The 11,647-nt window shown below is 48.0% G+C and overlaps 1 protein-coding gene and 1 non-coding gene across 2 annotated transcripts; both read right to left on the bottom strand.

The window, feature by feature from the left end:
- Positions 1 to 8,347: 8,347 nt before the first annotated feature.
- TRNAT-AGU lies at positions 8,348 to 8,421 on the bottom strand. The gene has a single exon. It is a non-coding gene; the product is annotated as a tRNA-Thr (tRNA).
- A 214-nt stretch (positions 8,422 to 8,635) lies between these two features.
- On the bottom strand, positions 8,636 to 11,404 carry LOC119355789 (treacle protein-like). Its single transcript, XM_037622665.1, has 2 exons — positions 10,147 to 11,404; positions 8,636 to 10,053 (listed from the first exon to the last, which is right to left on the bottom strand). Exons 1-2 carry the CDS (start codon positions 11,188 to 11,190, stop codon positions 8,824 to 8,826), a joined length of 2,274 nt encoding a protein of 757 aa, XP_037478562.1. The 5' UTR covers positions 11,191 to 11,404; the 3' UTR covers positions 8,636 to 8,823.
- Positions 11,405 to 11,647: the final 243 nt, after the last annotated feature.

The following is an 11,647-nucleotide window of genomic DNA, read 5'->3' as shown; positions in this document are numbered from 1 at the left end:
TCGGCAGCGGCGGAGCGGGGGAGGGTGCGGGGGGTCATCGGCGGCGGAGCGGGGGAGGGTGCGGGGGGTCGTTGGCAGCGGTGGAGCGGGGGAGGGTGCGGGGGGTGCTCGGCGGCGAGGGGGGTCTGGCGAGGGGGGATAGCGATCGAGATGGAGGACATTAGAATAGAAGAAATATCATTTCAATATGTCGAAATACAATCAAGAAATGAAGGCTACAATTTAAATACAATTGATCTTAATTAGCTAGATATCTGTTCACAATCTTCTTGCCCTTCTTTTTCGCAAATGGAGTTCTTCTGTGGAACGGACATCCTTTAGGTAGGGTGGTCCTGCTTCTTCTTGTGGTGTATGGCACTTCATCATCGTCGTCATGTTCCATCTTTGGGTCGCCGTACTTGTCGAAGTCTTGCTCATTGGCGACTCCATCCATTCCGATGATCTTCCTTTTGCCTCTCCTCACGACAACACGACTGGGCTTTGACAGGTCGGTAATGAAGAAGCATTGGTCCACTTGGGAAGCCAGTACCAATGGCTCATTTTTCGCGGTGACGTTTGCGCCCGCGGTCTTGGATTTGGCTTCGGGTATAACCATGGTGGTGAAATACCGGTCTTCTTTTAGGACGCTCTTGGCCCATCTGACACGGAACATCGGGACCTTCTCTCCAGCGTAGCTCAGCTCCCAGATCTCCTCGATCCTTCCATAGTATTTGTCCTTGTCGTTACCGGTGTAGGATTCCATCGTTACCCCGGAGTTCTGATAACCATCGCTCTTCATGTCCTTGTCCTCGGTGTAGAATGTGTAGCCGTTGATATCGTACGCCTCATAGGTCATCAGGTTGTCCTCGGCGCCCTGTGACAAGGCGAATGTGAGTTTTTCTTCCGCGGAAGAATCCTCATGTAAAGGGTACGACAGAAGCTTCTCCTTGAACCAACGCGTGAAACATGAGTTGTGCTCTTTGATTATATCTCCTTCTGTCCTCTGTTGGCCTCGGTCATTGTACGTCTTCTCAATAAAGGTTTTGTGCTCTACCACCCAAGGATTGACCACATCTATGTGTTGTAGCGCGACTAGGTTTGCTCTTTCAAAGTCGGCGAGTCAACCCTCGAAGTCGACATGCATTTTGCGGCGACCCTCGCGGTGACCCCATCCAGCGAGCCTGCCGAGGTGCCTGTTGACGGGCAGACCAACGGGGTTCTCGATGCCTAGATAATTCGTGCAGTAGGAGATGCACTCTTCAGTGGTCCATCGTCATCTGCTCCGGCATCTTCATCTTCCTCATCATCATGTCCGGCATCTTCTACATGATAACTGTGTACAGCATCACCGTCGTGATCATGTCCTGGAGATTCTTCGTCTTCTCGCCCGCCCTCGCCACAGTGGTTGTCTTGCTGCCCTTCCTAATTTCTTGCCCGGCCCCCATGGACGACTTCATAGTCATCTTCATCACCTTGCCACTGATAGCCATCCATGAAACCACGCAAGAGCAGGTGGTCCCGCACCTGCCCGGAATCCGGGTCAGCAATCAGGCTCTTCAGCTTGCATCTTCAACACGGACATCTTATCTCCGTCTCGTTCTTTTGAAGCATCTCGGCCTTCGCGGAGCTCAAAAACTATTCACGATGCCTTCGGTCATCGTGCGGACCATGGTCGCCTGCGGAGTAGAGCAAAACGATATTTTAGAACCAAGAAAAAAATTGGCATGACTTTCCCTAAAAATAGGACAAAAAAGAATGCATAGTGCCAAAATTCTCGTCGAAACGGAAATGAATCAACATTCCGGCAAAATATTGGCAACTATCGCATTTTAAATACCGGTACCTGCAAATACAAACATATATGCAACACCACAAACATATGCAACACCACAAACATACATAGATCTAGCTAGGCCATAAAAAGTGCATGTGCATGTTGTTGGAGGGAGAAAAAAGTACATCTACAACATAAAGATAGCTTTCCCCTTACTTACCTATCAAAAAGGTAATTTAACCACTTAATTTGGATGAATCTATGGTGCAAATGAGGTGAGGAGGAGGAGGCAGCCAAGACAAGCTTGGAGGAAGAGGTGGAGAGAATGAAGTGGGGAAAGTGAGTGTGTAGGTGTGGCTGTCCAAAATATCTAGCTGGTCCCAGGTTACTAATGGTGCACCACCCACAAATGCGTCATTAGTAACCCTGGTTAATAATGGCGCACCAGCTTGTGGTGTGCCATTAGTAGTTTTGCAAAAAAAAATGATAGTAACGGCGCATGTGGTGAGTGGTGCGCCATTACTAGTTAAACTAGTAATGGCACACTCTTATCCGTGCGCCATTAGTATTTTTGGAAAAAAAATATGTTAGTAGTGGCGCACCATTGGTGTGGTGCACTATTAGTGTGATAGACACTAATGGCGCACCACATGTGGTGCGCCATTAGTGTCCATATTATCTATAGCCCTTTTCCTAGTAGTGTCAAGCACCGTAAGATCGAACCCACTACAAAGCACCTCTTTCCATTGCAAGATAAATAGATCAAGTTGGCCCAAAAACCCAAATGTCGGAGAAGAAATACGAGGCTATAAGAGATCGTGCATAAAAGAGACCAAAGAAACTCAAATACTTTCATGGATATAAAAACATAGATCTGATCATAAACTCAAAGTTCATCGATCCCAACAAACACACCGCAAAAAGAGTTACATCATATCGATCTCCAAGAGACCATTGTATTGAGAATCAAGAGAGAGAGAGAGAGAGAGAGAGAGAGAGAGAGAGAGAGAGAGAGCGAGAGAGAGAGAGAGAGAGGAAGCCATCTAGCTACTAAATACGGACTCGAAGGTCTACAAAGAACTACTCACGCATCGTTGGAGAGGCACCAATGGAGGTGGTGAACCCCATCCGAGATGGTGTCTAGATTGGATCTAGTGGTTCTAGACTCTGCGGCGCCTGGATCAATATTTCGTCAACTACCCTAGGGTTTATGAAATATTGGGGTATTTATAGAGCAAAGAGGTGGCCCGGGGGGCACCCGAGGTGGGCACAACCCACCAGGGCGCGCCTAGGCCTCCTGGCGCGCCCTGGTGGGTTGTGCCTCCCTCGGGGCACCCCCAGGTGCAGCCAGGGCCCGTTGTGTTCCTTCTAGCCCATAAAAATTCTCCGTAAAGTTTCGTGGCATTTGGACTCCATTTGATATTGATTTCCCGTGATGTAAAAAACATGGAAAAAACAACAGCCGGCACTTGGCACTATGTCAATAGGTTAGTACCAAAAATGATATAAAATGACTATGAAATGATTATAAAACATCCAAGATTGATAATATAACAGCATGGAACAATCAAAATTATAGATACGTTGGAGACGTATCAAGGTACCAACGTGATTTCGAAGTGGCTCACTTGGTGCTACTTGTCAGCTGCGTTGGGATTTCTCTGAAGAGGAGAGGATGATGCAGCATAGTAGATATAAGTATTTTCCTTAGTTAAGAACCAAGCTAATCAATCCAGTAGAAGAACCACACAACACCTCGTTAGCACTACCTACACACAAAATAACAAATATTTGCACCAAATGGAAACAAGGGGTTATCAATCCCTCGGCGGTTAATTGCAAGGATTAAATCTCGTAGTGATAGATAGATAAACAAAAACACAAAATAAATTAAATTAAATTAAATTGCATCAAGGTATTTTTGGATTTTAATATATGCTAAAAATAGACCCGGGGGCCATAGTTTTCACGAGAGACTTCTCTCTTGAAAATAGCATACAGTGGGTAAAAAAATACTATTGGATAATTGACAGAAAAGCGAATAGTCATGACAAAATCCAAGGCAATGATCATGTATATAGGCATCATGTCCGAAACAAGTAGACCGACTCCTGCTTGCATCTACTACTGTTACTCCACACATCGACCGCTATCCAGCATGCATCTAGAGTTTCAAGTTCATAAAGAACGGAGTAACACCTTAAGCAAGATGACATGATGTAGACAAAGTAAACTCAATCAATATGAATAAACCACATCGTTTTATCCTTAATGGCAACAATACAAATATGCGTCATGTCCCCTTCTGTCACTGGGATTGATCACCGGAAGATTGAACCCATCACAAAGCACATCTCCCATTGCAAGATAAATCAATCTAGTTGGCCAAACCAAACGGATAGATCGGAGAGAAATACAAAGCTATAATAATCATGCATAAAAGAGTTCAGAAAAGACTCAAATAATATTCATGGATAATCTGGTCATAAACTCACAATTTATCGGATCCCAACAAACACACCGCAAAAAGGATTACATCGAATAGAACTCCAAGGACATCAAGGAGAACATTGTATTGAAGATCAAAGAGAGAGAAGAAGTCATCGTAGCTACTAACTATGGACCCATAGGTCTGTGGTAAACTACTCACACATCATCGAAAGGGTAGCAAGGTTGATGTAGAGCCCCTCCGTGATTGATTTCCCCTCCGGCAGAGTGCCAAAAAAGGCCTCCAGATGGATCTCGCGAGAACAGAATCTTGCGGTAGCGGAAGAAGTATTTTGGGCGTCTCTCTGTTGGTTTCCCAATTTTAGAGAATTTATAGAGCTGGAATTAGGTCAAAAGGAGCAACGAGGAGCCCACGATGCACCAGGGCGCGCCTACCCCCCCCCCCTCATTTGGCGTGCCCTGGTGGCTCGTGGCCACCCCCTTCGTCTTCTGGCCTCCTCCCAAAGCTTCTAGTGTCTCTTATGTCCAAAAAAATCATCAAAAAGGTCATGGCATTTGGACTTCGTTTGATACCGATTTCCTGGAAAAAACAACAACATACAAAAGATAACAACTGGCACTTGGAACTAAGTTAGTAGGTTAGTCCAAAAAATGATATATAATTGCATATAAAACATCCAAGATTGATACTATAATAGCATTGAACAATCAAAATTATACATACGTTGGAGACGTATCACTTGGCAGCTGTTAAAAATACTCTTAAGTTCCTCAGACGGACAAAGGATTTACACCTCGTCTATGGAGGAGATGAAGAGCTCGTTGTAAATGGTTACACGAACACTAACTTCATGACTGATATAGATGACTATCGGGCTATGTTAGGATAATAGTTTGGAATAGTTTAAAGCAAGAACACTATTGTGGATTCTACAACGGAAGCTGAATATATTGAGGCTTCAAAAGCTTCGAAGGAGTGAGTTTGGATCAAGAAGTTTCTTGATAAAGTTAGTGTGGTCCCAAGTGCAATGAACTCAAATGACACTACATTGTGATATAGTGGTACCATTGACCAAGCAAAGGAGACAAAATCACACATGAAGACCAGACATAACAAGCACAAGTGTCACACGTATTTTGAATGTGTCAGCCCGATGATGAAGGCTCTACCACAAGCAAAGCATGAGTAACACTGGATAGCCATAGGTGTTTGAAGAAACTATGAACTAGATTATTAACTCTAGTGCAAGTGGGAGTCTGTTGGAAGTATGCTCTAGAGGTATTAATATTGTATTATTATATTTCCAAATTCATAATTAAGAGTTTATATTCTATGCTATAACTGATATGATCCTGGAATGTGTGATTCAGTGGAAAACTCATATGCGTGTGTCAAATAAGCGATATAACATGAATCCTAGTCTCGCATCTAAGACTAACTCAAATTTTGTTGGTGATCATGTTTTTCGAGATCTTAGGATATCATTAAGTTTAATGAAAGTCCTAAAACAATTTTGAGAATATGACGTTAGAAGAATGATCGTATTGAATCAACCCAAACTTGTTTGTTATACTTTGAGATACAATTGTTAGATGTCAATTGTTATAAAGCGGAGTGTTAACATGTGGTTTAGTTCCTTAGATCATCAGAGTATCATAGTCACTTCTTACTGTATGATGAACTTTGGGGTTGCTCAAACATCATATGTAATAGTGACCACAACGACAACTTACAGGTTCATCAGAAAGTTTGACAAGGGACTAGATAGCTCAAGAGTGGGATTTGCTCCTCCGACGATGGAGGGATATTCTTAGGTCCCTCTTGGTGTGACGACATCCATCATCGTCTGGCCAGACACAAGTGACTAGGTCACAGGGATGCCAAAACATGTCAACGAGAAAGAAGAACAAAACCGGTAACAAGGAGACCGATATAGTGAGTATGTGTATGATTCAAGAGGATACCAATATATCTCTCCTCGGGTTTTATAAAGTATCGCAAAGCAAAGGGAATAACACAAGATAACCAAAGGTCCACTCGAATGTCATTCATGTACTCATATGATTTGATATGTACGTCCACAGTTGCGCTATCAGTCATCGAATGAAAGGGGTTTTGTTCATGTCTATGTTTTACCGAACCTACAGGGTCACAAGTTTAAGGTAATCATGATATGATGAGTGTTAGTAGGACAGGAGTAATGGAAAAATATTTGTGAAATAGTTTCACTAATATTTGAAATAGTTTCGAGTGGAACCGGAAACATTTTAGGGTCACCGGAAGGGTTTCGGGGTTTATCGGGCAATACCGGATATTGCCGATACATAATATATATATGCAGAAAATGTTTCCAGTGATGTTAAACTAACATTATAAGGCTCTAATGATAGTTAAGAGGCTTTTATATTTAATTTAATATGAACAGTCATTAAAAGGCCAAGTGGTGGAAAGCATATTGGGCCACTTGGGCCAAATAGGGGTGGCGCACGGGAGGTCGAATTGAAGGGGGGACCCCCCATCCTCATGGTTGTCGCAAGGGGGTGATCCTCCCACCCTTGTGGTGCCCCCTCCTCTCCCTCCAACATACATATACTGGAGGTTTTGGCACTTTTCGACACACAAGTTTTTGGAGCCTCCTCTAGTCCTAGTTGTTTCGATTAGAGCTAGATCTAGATCATCTCTAATCCTCATAATTAGAAGTCTAGTGTGGTTCTAATCTCCTCCCTCTAATTCTCCAGCGACGATTAGCTCTGGTTGGCAAAGCGATGCCGGAACGTGAAGACCGTACGCTTGCAATCCGTGGAGAGGTCGTGCTTTCGGTCTTTTGTTCGAGAGACTGTTCATGGACGATTCGAGGATTCGTTCATCTACTGTTCGAGGGACTTTAAGTAAGATCTACACCGACTCTTCTTCCGCTGCAACTCGGATTGGTAACCATCCAATCCAAACCACATCTTCATAGTGTTCCTAGTTGATCGTAGAGCGATTTTTTTGCTTTCTACTACTTTTCCCAACAGTAAATGCAATCCATATTTTGGAAGATTTTTTTATCCACTCAAACCTCTGGTAGCAATTCTTTTTCTTTACCTTTCATATCAAACACTTTCTATGCAAATTTGTAGGATTCAATATGATATGACACTCTAATCTTGTTTTGTTTATCATATTCTTGTGGTTTGAGGAACACTTGAACCAACGGAGGCTCTAGAAGTTCATTAACGCTCAAACAAAATGATGTTCACTAAAAAAGAAGAGATGATGTCTTAATATAATAAAAATGATGTGAAGTAGGAAAATATTGCTCAGTATTGCTAAATACGTTTAGAAATCCAAAATATGTGCTAACCTTGTCCAAAGCGAGATTAACGAAATTAAAATGCTTTCGTTGAAAGTTAAACCCATTCTCATCAGACGACTTATTAATTGCATGATCATGAAGATTGAAGTTCAATGATGACAATTCACAGTGTCTAGGTTCCGGCATGGTTGACAAAAAGTGAACGAAGAAGTGCATCGGTTGGCTTGACTGGCAAACTCCGTCGTGGTTTGACACTATGTTTGGTTCATAAACCCACTAGACAATCTTTGTATTCCTCATTTTGTAACTGATCAATAATTCATGTTGTTATCTCGAAAAAAGCGAGATTGCAACATAGAGAAAGCATCATGTTACTAATATGAGCTCAACATAGTTAGGGCTTCTTTGATTCAAAGAAAAAATAAAGAAATTTTGGAGGATTTGAATCTTTAGGACTTTTTTCATATGTACATCATTTGGTTTGCGTGATGAAATCTTTTTGAGTTTTTATTCTCAGGAAGGCATTGCATTATGTTTTGGAGGAAAATTTCCATCCACTCAGATATCTTGTCAAAATTCTTTTGTTTTTCTCGTGATATTAACACTCGTCAATACAAATTCATGTAGGATTCAACGGGAGATGACACTCTAATCTTGGTGTTTTGCTATTCGTGTGTTCTGCGGATCACGTGAATCAAAGAGACCCTAGAATTTCGTGAAAAATGAGAGACATTGTCTTTCTAGAATAGGAACGATGCTATGATAAAAATATGAAAATATTGCTGAGTACGTCTAGGAAGCCAAAATCTGTGCTAACTTAGTCAAAAACATATGAAACAAACAAAAATGCTTTCATTGAGAGTTGAACTCAAGACCTCCCGCTTACTAAACGGGTGCTCTAACCAACTGAGCTATGAAAGCGCTGCGGACAAATTTTAGAAACCAAGCTATATATTGGTTACTGGATCAACTAATTGTTCTTGGTTGACCAGAGTTTCATCTCGTAATGATCAGTCTATCTAAAATTGATGGATCTCATAACTCGTTTCAACAAATTAGAAGTGTTCAATCACATGACGAACAATTATATAATAGGTTTTGAACATAGAAACATGCCAAAAAATATAGTATCTACTAGGAAACAAGAAGGTGCGTAATCCATTTCAGAAGTTTCATATTCATAGTTCAAGCGTTCGTCATTGGATTACCAAGGACAAGTACGTCGCCAAGATATTATCAAATGAATCAAAGAACAGCAAGCCGTCTTGCTACAAGTTTATAAAACCAGAACGCATAAAAATGACAGCAGCATTGTCATTTTTGCTAAGCGCTAGAAGAGTTCGCCGAGGCAGTCCGAGCATCGGATCGCGCGACGCCGCCGCCGCCGCCGCCCCGTTGAGCACCGTGCCCGAGCTGAGCACTGCCGGCAGAGCCCAACCGCGGACGGACACCGGACTCCTGCTTGCTCTGCCTAGACTGTTCAAGTGTGCCGACCGTGCCGCCGCTGCGCTGCTCGGCATCGTCGCTGTTGGACTGCGAGGCCGTCCACGTCCGGTCGGTGGAGTCGACCGAATTGGGCTCCCACGAGCACGTCCACGGGTTGCCGGCGAAGCTGTTGCTCCCGGCGGACTCCTGCGGCTCGGCCTCGCCGCGGATGTCCCGCACGGACACGTACTTGTGCAGGCTCGGCTCCATGAGGTCGTCCTTGACAACGACCTCGGACTCGACGACGTGCGTGCCCGCCGCCGCCGCCTTCCCGGCGCTGTAGCAGCTCACGTTGGCCGACCCCTTGTCGTCGGCCGACTGGTCCAGCTCAAAGCTCCTGTTCTCCGATGGCGAGGAGTTGAGGTCCGCGACCGCTTCAAGGATGGAGCAGGCTTTGGACACGCACGCCGGGAGCGAGAACGCCGGCGCCGCCGCGGCCGTGTCGCTGGCGTTCTGCTGGTGGTAGCTCTGGATGTCCTCGAGGAGCAGGGAGGCATAGGAGTTGCCGTTGTGGTCGAAGTCGCGGGATGACCGCCTGGACGACCGGCCTGCCGGCCCGGCCTTCGGGTTGGCGACGCTCTCGGCCACGATGCTCACCGTGTGCGTCGCGTTCATCCTGGACGACGGTGCTTTTGTCTCCGACGCCATGGCCTCATTCAGGAAGGCGTGGTCGAAGTCTCGGGACGACCTCCTCGACGACCGGCCCACCGGCCCCGCCTTTGTGCTCGCGACGCTCTCGGCCACAATGTTCACCGAGTGCGTCGCGTTGATCTTGGAAGACGGCGCTCTGGTGTCTGGCGCAACGGCATCCTCCATGAAGGCGAAAGAACTGCCGCTGTGGTCGAAGTCCCGCGAGGACCGCCGGGACGACCGGCACCCAGGCCCCGCCCTCGTGTTGTTGACGACGCTCTCGGCCACAATGCTCACCGTGTGCGTCGCGTTCATCCTCGCGGACGGTGCCTTGGTGTCCGACGCCACGGCCTCCTCCATGATCTCCGCCTTGTCCTTCGTGATCTGGCAGCGCTCCCCTAACCTCTGTGAAACGGCAGCGACACTCTCGATGGGTTTCTGCGCGCATAATTGAAGGATTTGATGAGCAATTTGGTGGACAAAATTGATGGCTAAAATGCTCTAAATACTGAAGATTTTATTGATCCTTACCTTGTTTTGGGGCTTGCCGTTGTTGGTGGTGTGGTGGTTGTTGGCCAGTGCGTTCTCGTCGAGCTCCGACATGGGGTTGCGACGGTACGGCGAGTTATCGGCCTTCCTCGACGAGCTTCGGCTCAGCGACGGCCCGTGCGTCGGCGGCACCCCGGCGTTCTCATTCGCGACGGCCGCCACCCTTGCGGGGGAGTTGGACCTCAGGGTTGGCGACGCATACCTCTTCCCTGCCGGTGCAGCCTTCACCGGCGACGGCGCGCGCCCTTTTTCTCGGGCCGGGACCGACACCAACTTCCCGGGCTGCCGCGCGAACCGCTCGATGCCCACGGAGCTCGCCGCCGCGGGTGCGCCCTCGCCGCGCCGTCCCGGCGAGCGGCTCACCCTCCTGCTCCCGCTCCCGGCACCGCTTCGGCTCTCGTGGCTCGCCGACCGCTTACGGTCCGGCGTCCTCCGGCGCGGCGAGGGCCTCGACGCGGCGGCGCCGCCGCCCAGCCTGTCCCAGTCGCACTCGTCGTCGACGCCCCCAGCCCTCCTCTCCCGGTCGAAGTCGTAGCTCCTCTTGGATCCAGAGTACCTGCGGTGGCCCCCGCCGCTCTCGCCCGACGCAGCCGCCTCCCCCGACGCCGACGAGCTGCGGCTGAGCCGGCCGCACTGGATCAGAATCGCGTCCACCTCCTCCTTGGTGCAGCTCGAGGTACGCACCGGCACCCTGCTAACAACCGCCGGCTTCGCTGCCTCCTCGACCGGCGCGGTCGGAGCTGGGGGCGCCCTCTTCACCCCGTCGCTCTCCCCGCCGCTCGCCACCTCGGCAGCCGCGGCGGCGGCGGCAGCCTTGACCACGAACACCGTCCGCTTGTCCGCCGCCGGCTCCTCCGCCCTAGGCGCAGTCGCCTTCCTGGACGGCGCCGGCTTGGCCGTCGTCGGCGCCTTCTTCACCTCCGGCACTAGCGGGCCGGCGTCCTTGCCGCTCTTCTTGGCCGCACTGCGCGGCTGCTCCTCTTGCCGCCGCTGCTGCTGCTGCTTCTTGCTGAGGCAGAGACCCATTAGCTTCGACGGATCCGGGACCTGGGGCTTGGGGGCGGAGCAGCGGTGAGGGTGAGGGTGGGGGTGGGCCGGAGTTGAGCTGAGGTGGTGCCCGGCGTTTGAGCGCACGCAGGACACAGCTTTGGGGCGAGTGGATTACAGTAAAGTGCGCCTCGGAGAGAGTGTTTTGTACTCCTACTAGTGGCTGCTGGCAGTGGCGTCTGGTGACCGATAGAGAGAGAGAGAGCTCGAGGGGATTTCAAAATTTTGTGGCCGCTCCGTGCGTCGGGGGCTGTGCGCGGCCCGAGCGGCGCACGGTGCGCACAGGAGAAAGCCGTTGTGGGCGCGGCCAATGGTTCCGCCCACTACCCCCGGCTGTAGGCGTCTCGATTCAAATTGAGACCGGACATTTTCTACTATTTGTATATGTGGAGTATTTTTTGAACGCAAAGAATCGACCGTTGTGTTGGGAGCACGT

The sequence above is a fragment of the Triticum dicoccoides genome, chromosome 2A, assembly GCF_002162155.2.
Source record: "Triticum dicoccoides isolate Atlit2015 ecotype Zavitan chromosome 2A, WEW_v2.0, whole genome shotgun sequence".
Taxonomy (NCBI): domain Eukaryota; kingdom Viridiplantae; phylum Streptophyta; class Magnoliopsida; order Poales; family Poaceae; genus Triticum; species Triticum dicoccoides.
The sequence above is the reverse complement of the archived record's forward strand: the minus strand, read 5'-3'. Positions and strand labels throughout refer to the sequence as shown.